At 34.3% G+C, this 24,463-nt stretch overlaps 1 protein-coding gene across 3 annotated transcripts; it reads left to right on the plus strand.

Moving 5' to 3' along the window:
* Positions 1-942: 942 nt before the first annotated feature.
* Positions 943-24,137, plus strand: SPON2 (spondin 2; the record flags this gene model as incomplete). Of its 3 annotated transcripts, none has more annotated exons than XM_080589721.1 (7): positions 943-1,120; positions 17,791-17,854; positions 18,665-18,890; positions 19,265-19,488; positions 19,761-19,952; positions 21,010-21,184; positions 23,382-24,137. In XM_080589721.1, the coding sequence occupies 5 exons, from the start codon at positions 18,668-18,670 to the stop codon at positions 23,558-23,560; spliced, it is 993 nt and encodes a 330-aa protein (XP_080445847.1). In that variant the 3' UTR covers positions 23,561-24,137. The 3 variants fall into 3 exon arrangements, with proteins under 3 accessions (XP_080445847.1, XP_080445846.1, XP_080445845.1); XM_080589720.1 differs by lacking the exon at positions 943-1,120 and adding an exon at positions 6,427-13,351; XM_080589719.1 differs by lacking the exon at positions 943-1,120 and having other exon boundaries at positions 17,687-17,854.
* Positions 24,138-24,463: the final 326 nt, after the last annotated feature.

Here is a 24,463-nt window from a genome sequence, read left to right on the forward strand (position 1 = left end):
TAATTAACAGAAATATGGTTTGTTTGGCAGAATAGGAAAACCACACTATAGAGATACTGATGATAATTGTGAAGGCCAGTAATAGAAATGAAAATGTATCACTTCAGTTCATTACATGTCTGAGTCTGTCATTCCAAAGTAAGTGCCTCTTAAAACCAGATGCTCCCTCCGTAATGTTTGATGTGTGTTTATAATGGTTGGACAAAGGAGATATTACATCTTTTGTTACCACTAAGTACCAAGGTCAAATTTGGTAAATAAGCAATTATTTCAGAGTTTTAATTATATATGAAATCATTCTGTTTAATTCCTGCAGAAATGTTTCTGCCTCTGGAAGGATTTTCTAGAAGGTAGCATTTTAAAATTAGCCGTCTCTTTTCATGTGTGCAGACACACATTTAAAATATACTTTATTTCTAACCTTGTAAATATTAGGAACATAATTCAGATCTTCTCTGGTTTGGCTGAGGGTGGACTGCAAACTTAATAAGATGCATGTGGATGTTTTCACAGTATAGCATAATGAAACTTTGACAGAGATGTTTCTTCTCTAGAATATTAATCAGTGGAATTGCAAGATATTTTAATATAGGACGCACTGTGATTTTACTCTGTCTAAATAAAACTTCTTGACCTTTCATTATTTAAATTATTTTTTTTACTAAGTCTTATGACTTTATTTTTCTACTTCCTTATTTATTATTTAATATGTGATTTCATCCCATTCCATTCAAATTGGTAAACTAACCTTGTAACACTGAACACGTGCCAGTATACAGTTAAGAGCTGTGATTAAGGCTGTTTATCTGTGGTTCATTCTTTTCCATTTTCCACCCCAGTGTTTGTAGTATTTTGTTTTGACAAGCTTTTAAAATTTATTTTCTTTCGTGTGTTTTAATTAGGAAAAAATGCTACAAAAGGAATCTTGCATTTGAGAAAAGAAAGGCAGAAACCTTCCCTCCCCTTATTTTCAGAACTTCCCTATTTTTTTCCCAGTTATTTGCACTTTTCAAATCAACTTTTTGTTCAGTCTCACAGAACTCCCACTTTTGGTGGATTTCTGACTGTCTGATGCTGTTCCATTAATCCCAGGAGGAATGGATTCATGATCAGAGCAGAGGTGAGGAGTTGAAAGTTCATGGAAGATGAATGTTCTGATATTATTCCATGATTTATAGTGTGGCTATTGCTGCTATACAAAGGGAATAGATGGTATAGAAGCATATATTTTCAAAAGAATTAAATAGCTGATTTTTTCCTTAGTGGGAGCTGAAATTCTGCTTGTATCTCTGTATGACAGACTCATTCAAGCTTTCTCGGTGAAAAGAAGACTGATCAGAAAAGCACAGTACAATGGGAGAAAAAGAAAATGAACATTTTCAAAATTAGTTAAAAGTTTTTTTTTTATTTATTCTTTTGTTGAATTTGGTCCATTAACAATAGCTTAACTATGTAACTTACAGTGTACTTTTTCTCTTCTGAAAGTTCTTTGCTAGATGAGAAATCATGTTTAATTCTCTTCCTGTCTAAATTTTCCATTTTCTATTTAGGAGGTGATAAGTTTGGGGCCATAGTGGCTGTTACTGTTCCTTTCTATGCCCTTTGAGAGCTCAAACTATGAAATGAAGCCAAAGCTGCAGCTGCAGCAGCAAATATGCACTTTTTAAATGAGAAACATCTTGCTGATTTCTCCCTCCCTTCAGTAAATTTGTGCATAAGATGAAGAATAACACATCATGTAACAACTAGGCCAAAATCTATTAACATTTCAGTTTGTAGAAATGAAGTTAAATACAGGTATAACAGCTTTTTCATGTATTTGTTATTGTTGTTGTTGTATAAACTATTGCACATATACCACTGTATGTGCCGTTCTTCATTCAGAAGAAAAAATACCTTCTTACGTCTTTTCTGTAAAGGTTTTTACTCTTCGTTTTTATATGAATATTTTAAATTGGTAGCAATTTTATATACATCCATCACATTGGTATAAAATTTTGCTACATTTCATATAATAATTTTATATAAACAAAGCTTAGATTCAGTGTGTTATCATAACATTTGTTATTTTCCTGTCATGTCAGCTTCATGTACTTCTCCAGTTTGATTAATTCTAACAGTTGTCCATTGGAGGGGTAATGGTTTATTGTGTGTAGAAATTCCACAATACCCTATTTTTCTTTGACAGCTGTATTTATTCCAACGAGCTAATTAATGGGAATCCCAGTTGCTAAGATGATTTTCTGATGTGTTGACAAAACCCAATGGAACAGCTGACAACTACACACTGTGCTTTCAGGAAGAAAAAAATGGTTTGTTTTCTTTTTTTCCTCCCCTGCTCTTCAGGTATAGAATCCAAGGATTGTCTATTTGAGAGAACAATGAATACAGCCAAATCTTTCAGTTTCACTTAAAAATATATTTTTTTTTTTTGGTAATATTTTCTTCTTAAAATTTGTCTATAATATGGCTATAAAAGGGAAAAAAAGAAAAAACATTTGAAGCTAAAATAATCATATTCTACTGTGGTTCTTTTTTAGCTATCTGAGCTACTTCCCACAGTGGATTAAACAATGTGATTATAGTGATTAATTTTCTTTCATAGTCTCCTTTATACAGCACTCTGTGATCTGATACATAGAAATCTTTCATCTAGCAGTTAAAGGCAAGACATAACTATGGCTGCAAGCAGAAGACAGAAATATTTAAACTTGCAATTAAATGCAACTTTTAAGAGCAGGATGAACTTGACCTTATTTTTGAGCATCTCACTACATTGAGAGCAATTAATAATTGACAGTTCTCATAGAAAGTGACAAATTGATCATAATTTAGAATCTTGAAATCAAAATTGGATGCCTTTGAAAAAAAAATTCTTTAGGTCAGTCAAAAATTAAGACTGACAATACTAATTTATGGTAAAAAGAAAAAAAAAAAAGTCCCAATATGAGATAGCAAGAAATACTTTGGTCCATGTTTCCATGTTGTTTAGGAGTTGGATAATATAATCACAGTGGATTTTTCTGGTTTTAACTGTCTGAATGTACAAAGAGCTGTTCAAATAACACATGAGTACAAGCAGAAGATAAAACATTTTCAAATGAAGGATAACATTAAGGAGGCAGTCTGGTTTAGCAATTAGTGCATGGATTCACAAGTCAGAAATTCTACATTCTATTCCCATATCTGACATTGATTAGCAAGTCACATTAGGACTTATTATCAAAAGTCAGATATGCAGCTGATCATCTAATTAAGATCATCATGCTATTAGCATAACTGCATTTGCAAATCATGCATGCAGAGCTTTAGCCTTTGTTTAACCTTGATCTGTGATATGAAAGCAATCTGTGTTACAGACTTACACAACCCTCTTATTTTACAATTTGAGCAGCTCAGTTTTTAATATATTTAATCTCATCAGATTCTGTCAAACTGGGTAATATTACTTATCCCCTTTTTAAGAAATTGGAAATGCAGCACAGAAATATGAGGTTTGAATTTCAAAAGATGATTAACCATTTAAAGATGCAGATAACCAATTAATGACATTTTCTTGTCCCAAAGAAGATCACATCCTTAACTCCTATATTTATTTTAAAGACTTTTTCAGTGCCTAAAGTGCTTTAGAATTTGGTTCTGCATCTTGTGAGGTCTAAGTTCGGTTGGAAATTATGTCCACATTAGCAAGTAGCAGAGACCAACAGAAGTAGATTAATAAAATGAAATAGTCAGTACTAAGGATCTAGCATTCACATGTTTTAGGGGGCCTTAATGCTGGGTTAGTTTTAGTCTTATCCTGTGGACTGAATGTGATATTGGGTTCTGTGGACCCAAAGCTCACCTTCTGGTTACTTCCATTCCAAAATTCAGTTTGCATGGGGCTCCAAGGCCAGTCCATAATATGAATGAAAGCATGGTAAATGGGAATGATCAGGAAATTTGCTTCAGAAGATCACACCCAAGGTAAAATATTGACATAGACTTTCTCTGTGATTACTAGAACCAAAGCCACCTATCAATTATATTAGGTAATTGAATTTCTCTCTGCAAAGCTGGAGAATATTGATGTCCTGACCTGAAAAGTTTGTATTGGCATGTTTGGTCATCTAAAAGGTATGGTAAGATTGCTCTGTAGTAGCTCACTGAGAAGCTGGGTAGAAACAGTTAAAACTAACTTGAGAAGGGATATACTTGATTTATGGAATGTTAGCCAAATAACAAAACAAATATTTAGCTCCTGTCCAACTTTGAAAATAGTGCTGCATTCTGAGAGTATTTTAGTAAATATTCCAAATCTTTCTTGGCCAAGTTTATGAGAGAAAGCACTAATTTTCCATCCACTGAACTACTTTCTCATTTTCATAAATTTTCCACCTGATGAGAAAATGAAAGAAGAAATATCTTATTTTAATATATCTAAGTATATAGAAAAAAAAAATGAAAGGCTTTTATGACATGAAATGCACTTTCATGCAATAAAAGAAATTAAAAGAGAGAGAAAAATGTTAATGAACAAATATGATCAGCCGGGTAAAAATCCCCTGGATTTGCTAAATCCACTAGCTACTGTTTCATTCTTTTAAATTAATTATTTTTTTCACTCTTACATATTCTCTTTCTCTATATATGATGAACATATGAAAGGCACTCTGTGAACTTATATTCCTAACCTAAATGTTCCATTTTTTTTCCAAAATATGAAATTAACTTCTTTTATCATTGTACATATAAAAAAACACCTGTCCATGTGATATCCACAGATGTCTGTGATTTTCTATGCTGTCTAGATTTCCTCCCTTTTTTTCTCATGTTTTGGTTACACTGAAAAAATAAATACATTTGAGCATTACTCAAGAGAGATCAGCGAAAGAATGCTGGAAGTAAGAGAAGGTACATCATTCCTCTAAAAGCCTTTTCATACCCTGAAATATTACATCAGGGTGAAAAAGAAAAGGATATAAACAACAGATACTGAAAACAAGTGAATGAATTGAATAGGGTCAGACGTTAGTACCTCAAAAAGAAAAATCTACATGGATTTTAGACCAAAATTACTTCTTTGTATCTGGATTTTTTATTTTATTTTATTTTATTTTATTTTATTTTATTTTATTTTATTTTATTTTATTTTATTTTATTATTTTATTTTATTTTATTTTATTTTATTTTATTTTATTTTATTTTATTTTATTATTTTATTTTTTCTCTTCCCCTAGGACCTCAGTTATGAGGTAATTATATTGGGTTTCCAGAATTTCTTTTCTTTTTTTTTTTTTTCCAAGTTCCTTGGTGAAAATCTGTCTTAATCCACATCCTTTCTCTATCTTTGTCTCTGAGTGAAAACTTACAGTCTTGATGACTTGTATAAAATATTATGGATAACTCAAGACAGTCTTGTATCACCCTAGAAAAGCAAGCTACTTCTAGAGATCTTCCAGATGTTACTGTCTGAAGGATTTGTGGTGTGTCTCTTCAGAGGCTCTTTGTCTGATGGATAAAATAAAGGAGATAGATTTTTTTAAAGTATATGACCCTTTTCTCTCAGTACTATACGCACAGAACACCTCAGACATCCTTTTAGTACTATTGTACTTATTAATATTGTACTTATAACTTATTTCCATTTACATTATTAGCATTATATATATTACCCTAATTTATGAACTGAGTTTTTGAAATCTGACAAAGCCAAAGAATCCTGCTGAAGAGCTCAAAAAAAACCCCTCAGATATGGTTATGGGAGAGTCATTCACATTTCCAAAGGGTTCACTTAATTCTTGTCTATTTTCTCCCCTAATATCCAGCAGGGGTAAATCCCAGAGGCTGTCCTTGCTTCAGGTGAGAACTTCAATTCACAGTATGTCACCTTCCTACAAAAACCTACATTCTGTAATAGACTTCTCTTTTACCGAGTATTCCTGCAGCAGAAACTTTCTGATGTTATGCTTTGCTTTTCATCTGCACAGATTCATCTGCACGGTGGTGTTTTGTTTCTTTTTTTTTAAATCTTAGGAGACACTCAGATGCCATGACAACAGTTAGCAGTATTAGAAGCTGGACAGATAATTATTTAACATTATTGAGAGTTACTGCAGGGGTGAGACAAAGAGATGGACACATTTTAATTATTTTTGTAACACCTACCCATTTGCTCTTTTCTGGATTCTGCCTAATATGAATATATTCATATTGTCCTCATTCTGGACTATGCTATTTTAATCCAGACTTGGGAATATGAGTGTAAACCTAAAACATTCTGGCTCATGTATCTGGATCTTCTCTCCCCAGAAACCAGGGCCTAAGGAGAGTTGATGAGTCCAGGTCTCACCCAGGTCTTATCTGAGGTAGGAAAATGGCCAGGGTGCATTTCTGAATTCAGAAGCTGGGAAAACCCTTGCAGGGACTGCAGAGTACCTCCTATTTCTGCTCCTTGTCTTCATGACAGATGCCAAGATGGTGTTTTGTTCATTGTTTAGCCTCCCTTTTCCGTTGTTTTGTTTTCAAAGGGTGTGACAGAGCAGCAGCGAGAAGGGCTGCTTCTGCTTTTTCTTGGCTGTGGTAGCCTGGGTCAGGTGGACAGAGGGTGGGAGAGGAGATTACAGTGTCTGCATGCAGACTGGAAGACTCCTGAGAAAGCACATGGCTTGCTTGTAGCAAAGGAGCAGATCTACAGCCAAGCCTCAGAGGTCAAGGAGAGGATACATTCCTAGAGACCCAGAGGGAGACTGTGTGAAGGCTGCTGCAACCCATGAAGGCAGCGAGAATTGCTGGACTCCAGAGCATCTGGAAGGAGAGACTCGTTCTAAAAGGAAATAGAAAACGGGGAAGATTTGTTTTCAAAACTTTTATTTAGTCTGCATCATCCAGAGGATCTGCATTTGCTTGATTTTAAGGGGTTGTCTGTGCTCAAAGAAAACACAAAGATTAGAACCACTTTAGTGTCTTAGGGCATGCTCATTCTGCAGATAAGGTTGGTTAGTACTACCTCAAGGCTCAGACTTCCTCAGAATCACATCATAACCTCATAAACACAAATGTTTAGATATAAGCTTTCTGAGATGGAGGCCCCCTCTTCCTTATTTGGAAAAGACTATAGAAATATTAGTAAATTATCCCTGGGGTAATTTATTTGGCCAGTCCTGCTGGTAGCAGAAGATGAATAGCTACTATAATGGACTAGATACCATGGAAAAATAAGCTTGCTGTTCAAAATCTTGAAGCTGATCTAATCTGTGATGACAGCTAGGCTCTGGTTAGTACAAGAGATCTAAGAGCATACTCTAATACTGTTTTCTTTTTTCCTCAGTCTTTGCATGCTTTTCCATCTGTAGATGCTAAAATCAAACAATTAAGTTCTCCAAAAAAGCATCTATCATACAATCCACACCACAAAGTGTTTTTTCCATTCTGTTTATCAGATCATTAATTTATAAAATCTGTGGTTCGACATTACAAATTCAAGGACTTATGAGCCCCCATGCAGTGGGCCAAGTTCTCTGCTGTCCTATATCCTCAGACAATGTTATCATGGTCCAGTAAAATGAATGCCTAAGTTACTGGATGAAATTATCAACAAAAAACATTGATCCCTCTGTGAACTGTGCATAAAGCATTACACTCAAACTTTCTTTTTTAAACCCTTCCCTTTGTGTTTTGGGGTAACTGACAGTGTTACTGAACATGAACTGAATCTAGATGTCACAGGCTTTGTAGAAGCATTGCAACCTACATTCAAATTGTACAATTCTTATAAAAGAATTAAAGTTGCACCATACTTTGCTTTGTTACTATCTGTTGTACTACACTAGCTAGCTGAGATGACAAGGGATCGGTGTTAGAAAGTAATGGTTGGCAAAAATTTTAATACTTATTGTCTGATTTGACATATTTGATAGGACATTTTTGAAGGATCCAACAAAGAAAGTGTGTAAATAATTTGATCCTGTGAAATTATGGGATTTCTGTGATAATGGTTTGGGGGTTGTGTGTAATATGTCTAGACTTATCTTCATAAATGACTATGCAATTCACTGTAGATTTTATGAACTATTGTCTTCAGAAATACAAATTTATTTTATTTTACTGTGGTGGGGAAAAGGCAGGTCCAGCCATTCCTGTCACCATTGTAAGCATTGCAAAGGTAGCTTCTCATGCTAAGAATAAGAAAAGATCCTCTCACCTGCAGATGCAAGGACATGACTGTATGTATTTATATCAGTTTTTATAACACTAGAATAACAATTAAAGGAAAAATATTGATATTGTCGCTGGGGATGATCCAAAATTTGGCAGATTTATGCTTCTGCAAATTCTTTCACTGTCGGCATCTCAGTATCTCTATTTTATTCACAAGTAGTAAAAGAGTAAGGCTGCTTACACAATCTAATTTGCCAAAAGTAACTTAGCCAAGAGAACTGTCAAAATCACTATTAAGATAAAGACATCTGTGTCTGAATTAGAACAGCAGGGAAGGCAAATGCTGATGTAGCTTCTGAAATAGTGAACATGAAAAGTAGGAGATATAAACATGAAAGAAATGTGTTAAACAGAGTATTGGTAGTGACTACCAAAAGCTTGTTAAAAGGAAAAGTCCTAGAGAAAGACTTCAGGACTTCCAGAAAAGGCAGAGGATCCACACCTGGAAAAAGGTAAAATTCTTTTTCTTTATGTCATACTACATAGTACTACAAACATACAGTATTTGAGGAAACAGTGTATCCTTGTCAAATTTGATGACAATACCAAATCAGTGGGGTAACTGACAAGACAAACAGCAAATCTGCTCTCCAGGTAGAGCTTCATAATCTTGAGGAGAAGATCAACATCAAAAACTTCAACAAGGAGTCCACAGTTCTGCCCCTGGGGCATGGCATAACTCATACATCAGCTCAGGATGGGAACCAACAGGCTGAATGGAAGCACTGCTGAAAAGAACCTGGGGATTATTTTGGACCCCAAGCTGAATGAGAGCAAGCAGCACTTTCTCATCACGAATAAAGCAAAATACTGGGCTACAACAGGATTTGCTAGGCCGGCGGACTGAGGGGTGTTGTTACACCCTGTACTAAACACTGGAAGGTCACACAGATTATTATATTCAGTTCTGAGGTTCCCAAATCAGGAAGGATGCCGAGAGACAGGAAAGGGTCTAACAGAGGCCTATCAAGACAAGTCAGACTAAAGTACGTGACATATGGGGAGAGCTGAGGGAGCTCAGACTAAACTGAGCTTGTTTAGTCTAGTGAAGAGGAAGTTAAGGGCAATCTAATACCCTACAAAAACTTGAAAGGTTTTTCCCATCAAAGACAACAAAACGCAAATTCTTATTGATAGTGGCAGACGAGGTAGTAAGGTTGCATCTTGGGAAATTCAGATTGCTCAGGAGGAAAAACTGCTTCACAAGGAACAACATTATAGTTGGTCAGCCAGGTGAAGGAAATCTTCACCCTTGGTGCTTTTAAAGACTCAGACAGACAAAGCTGGCTTGACCTAGTTGGGGTACAGCCCAGCTTTGAGTAAGAGGTTGGACAAGAGACAGCCAGAGGTCCCTTCCAACTGGTGTTTCTAGGATTCCGTGAAATAAAATGATTAAATATTTTTGATTAAATTGATTCATTAAATATCAAGTATTGTCCACAAAACATTTAGGAATACATTCTTGTACTTACCACATAGGTTTGCCGAGTCAAAACAATCACTAAAGAACATGATTTTACCTTCTGTATACATCCAAGATTAGTGTTTAGTTTGCACTGCTTTTCTGAGCATTCATTACTAAATACGAGGCCTATTATTTAGATGACTAAATCAACACTATTAAATTTCCAATTTTAACTGGTCTGCCTTTTTCTATTATAGTAATTCTAGAGACAGCTAGGAATGTGTCATATTATAATGGTCATATAGGCCTATTACTGTCCATATAGCAAACTAAAGGTGAGAAAGGGAAGAATGTAAATTATCACTGAAGTCTTTACCCAGTTCTATGCTTATTTACCCCTCAGTTTTATTAAACTGTAGCACTTTCATGTAATATATATATATATATTTGCTTCTAATAATGCATTAAATTCATAATTATAAAAATGTCATCCAAGCAGCTGCTAGAACAGTTTCCCAGTACATGTAAGTGACAATATATTCAGTAAACTACATTGTAGCTTTGAAGAACAGGTTAGGACAAGAAGTGAAGAATAATATCCTTTCTTAATGGAATCTGCAAACAGAATTCAGGGTGGTTAATTAAAATGCTGTCTGGCCAATGGCTTTTCTATTGACAAAAGAAATTACAATATGAGTTTTACATATTTTAAAATAATAGGTCAGATTCTGATTATATTCATGCTGGCATAATCATAGGGTGTTTGTGTTGATGCTTATTCATATTTATACCAGTGCTTTAGAATTAAAAATCCATTCAAGCATTTCTAGCAATACAGTGCTTCCTAGAATGATACTTTACACTGATTTAGTTTTAGAAGTAAAAGAAGTAAACAAGCAGCACAGCTTCCCAAAATATAAATTGATATCAATTTATCCTTTATTTGTAGTTAATGCAGAATATAATGGAGAAAATTTACATTCTCTTTGTTGAGGTCACTTTTTCATTGTAATAACTGATAAATAAAATTCACACTCAGGCACTTATGATTATTAATAATGCAGGGGTCTGAAACAGCAGTAAAAATTACAAGGAATTATATAACCCATTATATAAAGAGCAGTTTTCTTCAATTTCAAAATAACAAACTTTCTAAAAAATTAATTTCACTTTCCACAATACTGGCCAAAATAATCATTTAGAAAAAAAAATAAATCTTACTTTTCATGTTTCCCTTACTTTTGTTGAGAATCAAAGAGTGAATAGAGCAGTTTATTTAATTCATTATTTCTGGATAATAGCAAGTTTTTTGTTGTGGACAAGGAGCCTAGCCTGTGGTCAGAAATAAAATCTACATAATAGTCTTGCTTGTGCTGTCCTTTACTACCCTTAAGGCTTTTTGTGCTCTTATATATTCCATAAAATCTTTTTTTTTCTGCTGTCAGAGCTGTTAGTTTTGTTGAAAGCTTCTTCCTGTACATTGGGTCATATTTATAAACAAGTTATAAAACAGTTATTTATATATGCAGCATCATGTCTTTATTATAACTTCCAAATTCCATATGTTTTAAATGAGGATGTATTTGATTCCTTCAACAAAATGGTGGTAGTGTTGTTAATTAAGAGAATCCGTTTGATAGGGGTTGACTTCATAACATGTTTATAAAATGCAGTAAAAAATGCTTTGCAATATTGCTTACTGTGTGGAGGATTACAAAATATGTGAAGTTTCCCATAATAAACTCAGTGGGCATGCTTTTAGTACTCTGCAGTATTATTTGTGTTCCATGCAGAGATTCTCAACAAGCACATGAACATCTCTATGGAAGTTGCTGTCATTGATCAATGTGCAGAGATAGTTGCATAGAGTTTTTCTATTCTCAGAACTCAAAATAATACTGTGTTAGCATGGAATTTTTTCGGAGCTAACAGATCCTGTCTCTCAGTCAATTAATTACCTTCGTGTTCACCAGTGCATTCAGCTTTCGTATCTCTAGTTTCAGACAGAGATTGGTTGGTGCTAAATCAAGGAGTTCTGCAATGTATTCCATCAAATGCCACAGATGTATTCTGTCTTCCATTGAAATCAACCCTAGGTCACTCTCCTTTACAAGCCTTCGTTTTGCTATTACATACCCAGTATCACATATGAAAGAAATCACAGATGTGTACAGAACCTATGAGAGTATTAGATAAGTGATAGTTTTGTGCCGTTACCTGAAGTGTTGGAACAAGCTCAGAAAAAATGCCGTAGGACCATAGGATACTTGAGGTTATAAGGCACCTCAGGAGGTCTTTAGTGCAACCTCCAGCTCAAAGCAAGGTCAGCTTTGAGCTCAGATCAGATTACTTAGGGTTTACCCAGTCTCATCTTAAAGCCTCCAAGGAGGCAGACTGCACTGCACCTCTGGGCCAACTGTTCCACTGGTTGACTGTTGCGATGGTCACAAATAGTGGACCTCTTACTGAATGAGTTAGAGCTATGTGCAGAATCTGATATATGAATGACTTTCCACGACAGGTCAATTCATTTTTAACATTATTCACATGACTTAAAAATGCAACTCTTAAAGGTATCATTTAATATATTAGTATATTTAAGGCCTTTAAAAACAAACAACCAACAACAACAACAAAAACAACACAAGAGAAATCAACAAAACTTATGGTGAAGAGTTGCCTTGATAGTGACTACTTTAGAAATTTAATTTGGTGATCTACAGTGTTGCCAGAGGGATAAAAACATGACATTTCTACAAGACAAAAGAAGCATCAAGCTGGTTTTAGAAAGCCGACATGTATCAGACTGACCATGAGGTATTCTATACAGGCTGTACACCCAATGTAAAAAATGAATAATGGAATGAAGTAATATATTAAGACACTTCTTTTTTATGTTGTGTGTGTGCACAATACCACAAAAATAACCTCTCTGGTACTGCAATGAAGCTGTAGTACACTATATATTAGATTCTCTTCAAAGGAATTTTTTGTTTGAGTTTGAGGTTTTCTTGAAAATATCAAAAGTAAATTTAAAAGCAGGGATTCCCACAAGTGTCTGAGTCAGGTCTACAAGGTTAACATCTTCTAAATATTCAGCTTGTTTCAGAGTTCTGCTAAGTCATGTGTACTGGACAGTCCAGTGAGCTAATGCTGCTGCTGCAGGAACTCCACAGATTAGCACAGGGCTCTGAAAGCTGGCCCTCATCCCACAGCTCAGAATACCAGCCTGATGAACAGGTCAAAGAAGCTGTTTTTCTGCTCAGATCTGTGGAGTTTTGGAGGATGGAAAAATGGCAAATTAGGCTTTTCAGTACTAAAAATGACTTAAATATAGATGATAGATGAATGCTGGAGCTGTTTCTTACTGAGCAGTGTCACCATGGTCAATAAAGCTAGAATTTTTCCTTATCTTGGTCTGAATTCTCAATGAGCCCTGAATTAAAAAACAAACAAATAAAGCAAACCAAGAAGCAACACAAAACCAATACCCAACACCCTTGTAATGGGAATTTGTAAACTCAAAATACAAGGTACAGCAGGTTGAACTACCAGCAGGCTGAACCTTGATTATAGCCATCAGTGGGAACATTTAATGAAGTCCACCTGCTTTTAGATTCAGTAACAGATAAAGATACCTGAATCAGTTACTTACGTGGGCTATGTGTCTGGCCAACAGAGAGCCTAATAATACAGTTAGTGGAGACAAGAGAGCTACTCATTGGTTATTCATTTGGTCAAATACAGGTATGTATTAAAGGGTGAGCTGAACAGTTCTCTAGATTATATTGACTATAATGATTATACCTCCATTATACATAGTGGTAATTTACATATCTAGATCATATGCATACACATATTTAACTGCCTTAGTCTGCAAACTAAATCCTTATCCCAAAAGCTAAGTTGAAATTCAAAGTTGCCTTAACTACTATTGCAACATCCAGTATTGGGAATGCTTTGTTCTCCTATATAAGTATTGTATTTTATAAAGTCTTCCAAATCAACACCATAACTTCTTCATGGTACAATATTTTGCTGCTTACCACTCTGATATTCAGATTTTACAATTTAGAGGGTTTTGACTGAATGTAAACCTTTTGGCATTTTTGAGTGCCCATAATTGCATGTGTATCCATGGTAACTGCAGGAGAAAAAGTATGGGTGTTTAATCCTTGTTAAGTAATACAATGATATGTTTTTCTTGGTACACAAAGAGATGCTAGTTATTCAGAAGCATATTAAACAGCCTGCACATATCAAAGTTGTACATATACTACTTACCAGCAAAATGGAAATTGTTTTAGTAAGGTTTTAATGTAAGATAATATTTTAGGAATAGAGAAACAAAATTTCTGGAGCTTCTGTTCTGAATAAAGGTGGGCAAGCTAACTTCAGATCAGTCATTTTAGTCAACTCTCCTTTCTCTTAATCTTACAGGTTAATTGAAAAGTCATAACTAATCATGCCAATCTCATTGCTTACCAGGGAAAGAGCTAAATTATTCTGTGGCTAATCAAAATGGAATTTACACCCTTTTAATGCACTATATTCCTGTGTAATAGCCTAAATGTGTTCATATAAATGTTTTCATATAGCGTAAATGATGCAAGAATCAACATGATACTAAATGTACTGCTTTATCTTTAAGCAGAGTTTTTTTTTTTCTTGTTTTATTATTTTAGGTTAGCAAAAATACAGAATATTTTAGAAACAGTTATGACTGTTATTTGAAAAAACACAACATTTTTGTTTTATACTTTCCACCTTTCACCCTTTGAATCTTGGTAAAGCCTGCAGAAACTGTAAGACTGTTTTCTTATTGACAAGAAACAGCAAGAGTTGCACACAGACACAAACAAAATTAAATACAAGGCACAGTTCAGCACTGATATTTAAGTAAAATAAACCTCGTCTGCCTTAAGCATTCAGGGTCCATAGAGGTATGCATATGGATGGAAAATAGGTGTACCTGAAAACACACAGACTTGAAAAAATATGTATATATTGCTGTAAAAGAAAAAAAATCCAATTCTATATACAGGCAAAATGGTTTCTAAATGGAAGTTTTTTCCCCTGGTTTTTCATGAGTTTTCATCTGTTTTTAATGGGACATGCACACCAAAGAAGGAATGCAAGCAGAGATTCTGATGCCACAGCAATTTTTTTCTCCAACTACTGGCCCACAGAAATTTGGCATCTGTGGCTTCCCAGCCATGAATGTAATTCATTGAGTGGAAATCTGTTTGTTTTTTGGGGGGAGTTTTTTTTTTTTTTTTTTTTTTCCAACTACGAGATACTAAATTTGATATTCTGTCCTTCACAATGTCAGAGACTGATTATGCTTAGCACAGTTTCCATTTAAAGTAATAAGATTGGGAGTTAGTATTTTCTGACATTATTAGGTGTGTCTTTTTATTTTTTCCCCTCCTTCAGCCATGAGGGTAGCAGGTGATGAGAGGGGGAAGGGAAGATAATTAAATAAAATTTAAATTTGCTGTACTTTGTCCAACAATTTTACCATGGAAACCAAAAAAGATAAGAATAAGTTTGTAGGTTCTGAAGATTTTATTCCTCCTGAGAACTCTGTCTCAGAAGAGCACTTATTGTAAATAAGGAATGGTCTACTGTAGGAATGTTAACAAAGAAAACTTCCATTCTGGACCAGGATCTGAGAGAGAGCCTAAGGACTATAATCCAGGTTCCTTCTAAGTACCTTCATACTTTGAGGAAAGAATCCTTCTCCAGTTTTTCAAACTTCAAAGTCCCTAATTCCCACATTGGTAAGGTAGGAAAGTAAAATATCTAGGCTCGTTTTATTTCCATTGACTGTATATTTAAGCTGAAGAGTCTGATAACCTCAGGAAATGGGAGTAATGGTATTCTAGAAGAAGGATTGACTGATTACGCAAAATTGTAGATCTGGAAGACATCTGAGCAAAGCATCATGAGGTACTATTCTAAGAGAGAATCAAGTACAACTTTTCTCATTTTTGATATTTCTTTGTGTAATCCGTACTTAGAAACCTCAAATGACTTCCCAAGTTCATGACTTCCGACAATTCAGTCTTTCATCAGTTAGTAAGTTTTCCTTATAATATCTGAGCCAAATTATGCTGCCTGCATATATTGTCCTATTCCTGGAGCTATTCATAACATGTAGTCATGGAACTAGAATGGTCTAGTCTGGTGATGTGCCTTTTGGCAGTAATTTCTGTTTGAGAGGAAGAATCTGATCTCCAAAATAATTCTGTGCTGGATGCAGAACTAATTGCTTTGTTCTTCATTTAAGTGTTCTCCTGGAAGTGTCACAGTATGTTTCAATATGTGAATTTAGCTGGATCAGTAATTGTGATGATAAAGATAACCACAGAACCGACTGAAGTTTAAAGATAGTAGTACACAATTATATTTTAACAATTATATCTGCAACATATTCTAATACTTATGGGACCTTTTTATAGCCTCTAGAAGGCTGCATGAGCAAGAGACATCACCCACTTCTGATACAGGTAGACTCAATTCTCTAAGGAACCTGTGGATCTGGAATTCTGTGCATAGGAGGGCGAGAGCTGGATGTAATTCACATAACATCCTCCAACAAACACTCAAAAAAATGATGTAAAAAATATCCACAGTCTCTTTGTTCATTTTCTTAGGGAACTCTGGCTCCTAGAACAGAAGTAAATTATGGGAAACATGGGTGTTTTCACTGGGAAGAATATAGGTCAGAGGAAGAAACCTTGGAAATAGAGGGCACAACCATGTCTAAACAGTTAACCTGCTACAGTGTTCCCAAAATCTATCCAGATATACATGAGTTATTATTATTGGGTGCTGAATCCATGTATATTGAAACTTTCAATAGACTCCATCTTGCCAGGACAATAGGGAAATGAACGTCATTTAGACATCACAGTTTATTTGTATCTTGGCTTTTCTTGCTAATTTACCGTGGGTGGGAAGCAGAAGGGAAGGAGAAATTTCCATTTAAAGTGCCACAAAGCTCAAACTGCTTGGTTGGTAACACCCTCCTGGTGGACAATCACTTATGTCACTTAAGCTATAATCCTATGATGGCCTGGGATTCTCATCTGAAAAATAACATTTTTTTTTCCATATGCTGAACCATCTTATTAGATATCTGTGGAAGCACTTCAGTGACATTCCTCACAATTTCAAAAGAAGACTCTGTGCAAGACTTTCTTCATGGTTCATTGTAAACTTTTGAACTTCCTCTGCTGATCAGCCGCAGTAGCATTTGTTAACCTTATAAGCATGGCACAAAGCCCTTATTTTTCCTACAGGCTTTTTAAAAAGGTTGTAGGGAAAATGATTTAAAATAAATATTAAACATTATTTTTTAATTGGGTCACTGTATTAAGCATAATTCTTCATAGGCAATTTAAATAATTTTAGTGAGTTAAGTATATGTACGGTGTTACAGAAGATGTATGATTTAACTTTAATAATGAGATTTTTATTTGGGGGTTTTTACTCTGAAGACAGCTAAGAAAAATTTCAGAGCTTCCCAAAACCACTCTTTCCAAAGAAACCACAATGTTACAGAGCCCTTTCATCATCCAGCATACGGTACCGTAGAACACAAAAATATACACTGTACTACTTTAAATTAATTCATATTTGCAGGAGACAGTCTGTGTGAGTATGTGCAATTATGAAATGCAACTTTTTTTTCCTCTTGACTTTTTTAGCTGCCTCACCCCTTTTATTTGAACACATGCATATGGTGTGTGAGAGTGAGCAAGCTCTCTGTAAATGTTTGGAAGGAGCATCTGTCAGACAATAAAACTTACAAGAAAACATGCTTCTCATTTAAAGTGTATTCACTAGAACTATTCCAGCGTTGGAATCAGTTCATTTGTATAGCTTAGAGGCATTAATAAGAACAGAGAACTGTAAAGTCACCAGAAAACCCGAATTATTAGTAAGAATCCAAGGTATTTTTTTTAAAGCATTTCGTCTATTCGGCATTACAAGCTTCTGATAGGAACCTGAACCAGTTGACATACAGGAAACCTCTGATAGTCCATCCAAAAAGATTGCAAGTAAGAAGATGGCATGCTTTTTGCAAACCTGGAAAGTCTAAAGATTACAATAATTGTTGGACCAAAGGGACCCTCTTCAGGCATAAATAGCAAGACTCCTACTGTCTTCTCTTGCAGACCAACTCAGCTGCCAGCAAAAGCAGGTGCTCTCCCCCTACCAGTGCTCCAGAGGAAATATTTAGTGAGTATTCACTGCTCTTTTTACAAATTAATATATTATTAGTGTATATTATTAGTGTTTTAGTTATGTTTGTATAGTTCTCTCAAAGGAAAAAAAGCATTTAAAAGTAAGTTTTTAAGGCTTATTTTAAACAATTGCTTGAGTTCAACAGCCTGATGCAATTATCATATTAATTTAAAAACAAAATTTGCACAGCCTATGACAGCAACTTTTAAAAAATATTGTTTTTTAATAACTCTGTAGCTTTAACAATCTGAAGCAATTGCGATGTATTTTTTAATGCACAAGTTATGACAGCAAAGTAATTTATATATATTTGAAATGTATTTGATTTTAAATGTTATGCCATAAAACAGTCTTTGTAGGACACAAATTTAAAATAAATCATTTCTTTTGGCAAAGTAACCTGCAATTTAATCTTTAGAAGAATAAATATACCACTAACGTTTTCCACAGAAACAGTTGCTACTCTAATTAATTCAAGATGTGACTCTAATAAGATTTCAAGAAAATCAGAAACAGATTTTTCTGAGGTAGTACTATGAACAAGGTTAAGATATTTTTATTTTCATTAGAAACACTTGTTCCAGGTAGAGTTACAGATTTGTAGTATATAGCCTGGAAATATCAAATCCGAAAGCATTATAATAATGTTTTTAGAAGCATAACAATTTTAGTGTTTTGGATATATGTTTTCTTTTTGTTATATCTTATGCTCTGTTACATTTTATTAGGTAACTCTTATTCAGTTTTGAGTTTAGAGTGACTAATACGTCTAACTTTTTTTTTTTTTTCCTTTTCACGTGGAAGGGAATGGAAAACTTGATGTTTGTCTACTGCTCCAGCAAAATTATCTGGACATTGCTTGTAACAATTCTAGGTTATGCCAGCAGCCTGCCTGTGCGTGATGATTCTATTTGCACAGCAGAGGAACTTGCAAAGTACAGCATAATCTTCACAGGGAAATGGAGCCAGACTGCTTTCCCTAAGCAGTATCCACTTTATAGGCCCCCAGCACAGTGGTCATCAATGCTAGGTAAGTGAATTACATATAGTTTTAAGACCAGATAAATCTCTTGACCACTGTGATTTTTATTTATTTATTTTTTCTTCTCAATAGTAAATTTTAATATAACTAATGTAAAAAGAAAGAAAAGAGCCAAAGTTATTAAGAATGAAAAGCAGAAATTTAAGTATCCACAATGCTTTCAAAAATCTACAACTGTTTTCAATTGACTTCTGTTTTCAATTGGTTACAGCTGAAATAAACAGTGATAAGTCAAATGTTTTAGTGTTCACTCATTTTTATACACTTTTTTTTTTTTTAACCTCAGAAATAAAAGAGAAACTGAAGAAATAGGGACAATCTAAAACAGACTTTTATGTCATGCAATGTATTCACTCAAATAGGTGTTACTCATAGTTCTGACTACAGCATGTGGAAAAAAAATGAATATGCCAGCAATGGTGTACGTGATTTTGCTGAAAAGGGTGAAGCATGGGTATTAATGAAAGAAATAGAAGAAGCTGGAGAGAAAATTCAGAGTGTACATGGAATCTTCTCTGCTCCTGCCATTTCCAGTGGTACAGGACAAACTTCCACTGAATTAGAAGTGCGTTCAAGACATCCCTTAGTAAGTAGATATGCACATATTAATCTTTAAAGTTTTTTTTTTTTAATGGTTACTATCACACAAAATTAAATATTTGAGTTCTCATTGGTAGGAATAAAATAATGCAAAAATGTTACTAAAAGAGCATGTCAAATTGCAGGGAGCACTGTATGGGTTCTATAAAGCAGAAGTGTATAAAAGACCATTTCCTTCAAAAATGTTAAGTAATAATTACAATAACTGGGACTGGAATATAAGTGATGCAATCCTGATGGGTTGTTTTGTTTCATTAGGTTTCATTTGTTGTACGAATTGTGCCAAGCCCCGACTGGTTTGTGGGTATTGACAGCCTAAATCTCTGTGAAGGAGACCACTGGATGGAAGAAGTATCAGTAGATCTATTTCCATATGATGCTGGAACAGACAGTGGTTTCACATTTTCCTCCCCAAACTTTGCCACTATTCCACAGGATACAGTTACAGAGGTAGGTGTACATACATAGTTTAGTACCCTGTACTATTTTGAGTCCTCCCTTTAAAAGATAACTATCCTTTAATTACTCAATGGATTCTCTTGTGAAATTGATTTCTGTATTTGAGAGTGCTAACGCGCTCTTTACATGGATTTATTAATAGCTGATAACCCTACTGCTCTTGTTCATTTTCTATACCTTGTTATTTTATTGAGTAAATGTAGATGGATCATAAAAAATTGGCTTACATGTAAAGTTATTTATGTAAAATATGAGCATTTTAACATGGTTTTTAATAATTCTTAAAAATAGAGGAAAATAAAAAGATTCCAAAAAGTCTTGGCATGACTGAAAGTGTCTAAACAGGAAAATTCTAAGTCGAGAATTTTAGGTACTGATTTGGGGAGGAGTTTTCAGTAGAAAGTATTGCTGAAACCTGAAACTGCAACATTTGAGGGAAAGGAGCTAATGGAAAGCAGAAACTTTCTTCATTGCTACTGCAGTGACCCCACTTCCAGTCTTCTTTTCTTGCTTTTTGCTTTTGTCATTTATGGGTGGTGGGAAACAGAGCATCTTGACTCAAAGGTTTTGAATACTATAAACATTCAGTCAGTCCTTTCCTTAAGGTCAGTTCTTCTAAAGCCAAATGCTGTGCTAATGAGCAGTGAGAAAAAGAACAGAGAAGCTGGAAAACAATCCATCTGGCCTCCTATACCCACATAACAGCTGCTACAGCATACCTAATACTATTATTTAATAATCTTGTATTTTATCTTGTAATAATATCCACTGCTTCCCATCAAACCATTCCAAATATATCTCTGTTTTCAGTACCTCCCATTCCAGTCCTCCATCCAAAGGTTGGCACAATTCATTGTGCCCAGTCCCAAAGCATTTTGTGTAAAAAGTCTGGGATTACCGGCAGTAGTCTGGAGAACTGGGATTCAAAGAAACCATTTTAATGCATTTTGCTTGCCAAAAAGAATCAACATGATGTGTAAACATGATTTTCCAGTTATTTCTTACTAGTATGATGTAGTTTCCTTAAGGTTTCCTGTTTATTTCACAGATCACTTGTTCCTCCCCAAGTCACCCAGCAAACTCATTTTATTATCCCAAACTCAAAATTTTGCCACCTATTGCTCAAGTAACAATGGTGAAATTAAAGAAAAACCAGCTGGGTCTTCCTATACCTCATCTTAATCAGCCAGCTAAAAGTAATGAAATATTAGACTCCATCTCAGGTAAGTGATTGGCACTTTGATATGCTCAATTCTGTTATTTCTATTCATTCAGAAAATATGTGGAAATCTGGCGGGTGATGTGGATGAAATAGGTGATTAGGCAGAATATTCTATCTGCATTGCAATAGTTTCCAGACTTACATATGGGAAATAAAACAAGCCAGTTGACATAAAAGAGAATCCCTGAAAAAATAAGGAATGGATTTCATATTTGAGCTGTAGTTCAAAGGGTTGGGTTATATCCACAGTGAGGATTACTCAAGCCTTAGTATCACTATAGATCAGTGAATTTTATGAGAAATAAACAATATTTGATCAGAGACAAAGTTTCACAAATTATTTGCAAGTTTGAAGTAAGTACTCCCACTTAAATTCTTGCATGATGATGGAAAAAGAGAACTAGTACTGTTGTTTCTGGGTCAGAGGGCTTAGTAGCTATGTGAAATAAGAATTTAAATAATTCAATTGATTTGGACATATTTGTGATAGCAGCAGACATCCTGACAACAAAAACATTGTTCTCTTTTTTCTTTCCTTAAAAATTTACCCGAAAAACTCATTTAGGTAGTGGTGACGTTCAAATATCTGACTCAAGTCAGTCTGAAGGGTAATTTTCCAATCTCCAAAACAAAAAATACTATATCTGTTCCAAGGGAAAGATATCAGTTAGTGTCTACCTTTGGTATTCTCTTTATAATCTTCTAGTGATTTTTAATAAATTGTAAGAGGAATGGTTAAGAATAAGAAGACTGACATCCCAAATACTATTAGAGGGACAGCAATGGGCTAAATCCCCAATGTATTTCCAGAATATCTGCTATGTTCCAAGAAGAGCTTCTCCAGAATAAGTTTAAAGATTGAATGCCACTAGCTTTGTCCTAAAGTCACCTTGTAATCATTAAAATAAAGCTAATTCTCCACACATGATTTATACTTTAATAAGTGCATTTCTCTATCAACTTATGCTTAAATGTATTACTATTAGTAAACAACATATTCAAAGTGAGTGCTTCAAATCACATTTTCAGTCATGTCTTTCCCACAACATCTGAAAGGAACATTTGGCCCTTTTTAGCATTTAAATCTAAAACAATTCATTTAAAGTACAGTATTTAAAAAAAAAAATTAAATCCTACATCCTCATTTTATAATATATTAACCAGTAAACCAGTCTATTCAAAAATATATTCCTTAAGCAAAAGGACAGATTTAATTATCAGAGATCAAACTGTGTCACTTGTTCCTGCTAGAAGCACAGGTACTGGTGATTACAACAGAAGTAGTGGGTTCCATTGTAATGCCAGAAATTTATACCAGAAGTCACACACTTGATACAGTAAATCTTGAAGCTGGTCTTGTGCACAGTTATTTTACCCACAAATGCTGTAATACACAGATTTGATGCAATTTCCTGTGACAAGCAATATTTTTATTTAACCTGTTAAGGAATAGGCACCTATATTTTTAAGACAGATATTTTCAATGAAAGTATACAATATGAAAAGTACTTTAGAGTTTCTGATTTATTTAGTTCCAGTATTAAATTAAATTAAAACTTTATTGAAAACACATTTAGTATTAGAAGGCTTGTAGTTACAGAATATCTTTATTGGTAAAGGGAACTGTAGCATACATACCGAAAAATATTGAGAAGATTTACTGATTAAAAGATGTGACTTCTGTTACTTCTGAAGCAAATTGGAATTAGAGTTCAATGGAATTTGATATGAACAACTACAGGAACAATATACATCGCCAAAGAAATATATGTATACATAAATAAACTAGATAAAACTTTTAATCCTAGTGTTTTTAGTAAGCTATGCAATGGCAAATGAGTTATAAAATTGACAGTACATGTTTTTTGGAATGTAATCTTTTTAATGCAATTACTTTAAAAATAGTTTTATTTGATGGGAATTCTATATTTTCAATTCAATAAATAATCTGCTGCACTACTGATGTAGTACCTCAGACAGTCTCTGGACTGCAACAATAATAACACCAATGTCCCTGGGTTTAGGAGCTGAAAACAGACTTTTTTATTTATAAGATGACATATGGATTTTATTAATATCACATGTATTTTTGTATAAGAAAGGACACTACTCGGTCATCATTCCTTAATGCTTTGCCAACTATGTATTTGCCTTAAGCACAAATTTCTGTAGTTACCTTTTTATTGTGTATATTGCAGAAACACCGCTGGACTGTGAGGTTTCCCAATGGTCTTCCTGGGGTCTCTGTAGAGGTCCTTGCAGAAAACCAGGGACCAAGACCAGAACTCGTTTTGTACTTCTTCACCCTGCCAATAATGGAACTCCTTGTCCAAATCTGGATGAAGAAACAGGATGTGAACCAGATAATTGTGTCTGAAATAAATAAAAGATAATAATTTAGATAATTTAAAAGTAGGATAAGTTTAACTAAATCTAAACTACATGTCATTCAATGTTCCTTATAATTCAGATATGCTGCGCTACTTTGTGGAAAAGATATTAGACTGGTTCTGAAAGTTGTTGTTTAATATCAAGATTTTTGGGGGGTTAAATTCTTCAGGTTTAGTATGACAACAGTTCTCGATCATTTACAGACCAGAAAACCCAAATAAATCTTTGTTATAAATATACTGTAAGTTCTTGGAGTACCCTCTAGTGGCAGAAAAGAAGACATTTGGAAAGATTACGCTTCACACATGTAAAAATCTTTCTATCACAAAATCTAAACTGGTAACATTCTTAAATGCTGTAATTTGTTGATTTACAACTATTTATACCTAGAAATTAATTTTTCTCTAAATTATGTTTATTATAATTTATTGGCATTTTTGTCGTCTTTCTAAACATGTTTTACTTGCCTTTCTTCAGAAACTACTTAAGTAAATCAGAGTGACCAGATGTTTGCAGTATGGCTAAGAGAATAGTATGACTGAGTAAACTTGTCTTGAGACTTATGAATACATGAACATGTCTTTTTTTTTTCTCCCCTCAAACATGAGAAGAATACATATCATGAAGACACTCAACCAATAAAATTACTAAAAAAAAAAAATCCCAGAAGTTTGGATACTAGTACAAAAGTTCTGAACTTAATCAAAAATGTTAAATGAGATTTAAGACCTGACTGATAGTTGGCAGGTGTCCCCCATGAGAGAGTTGTCTGAAAAATAACTGTTAAAAAGTTATCACTGTTGACCATAACACAAATTACATAATTCTCTTTATATGTGCAGTAAATGTCTTCATGTTCCTTTAAATGTATTTGCTGTTATTTGGGTCA

Source organism: Anser brachyrhynchus, assembly GCF_964034855.1.
Source record: "Anser brachyrhynchus genome assembly, chromosome: 4".
NCBI lineage: Eukaryota > Metazoa > Chordata > Aves > Anseriformes > Anatidae > Anser > Anser brachyrhynchus.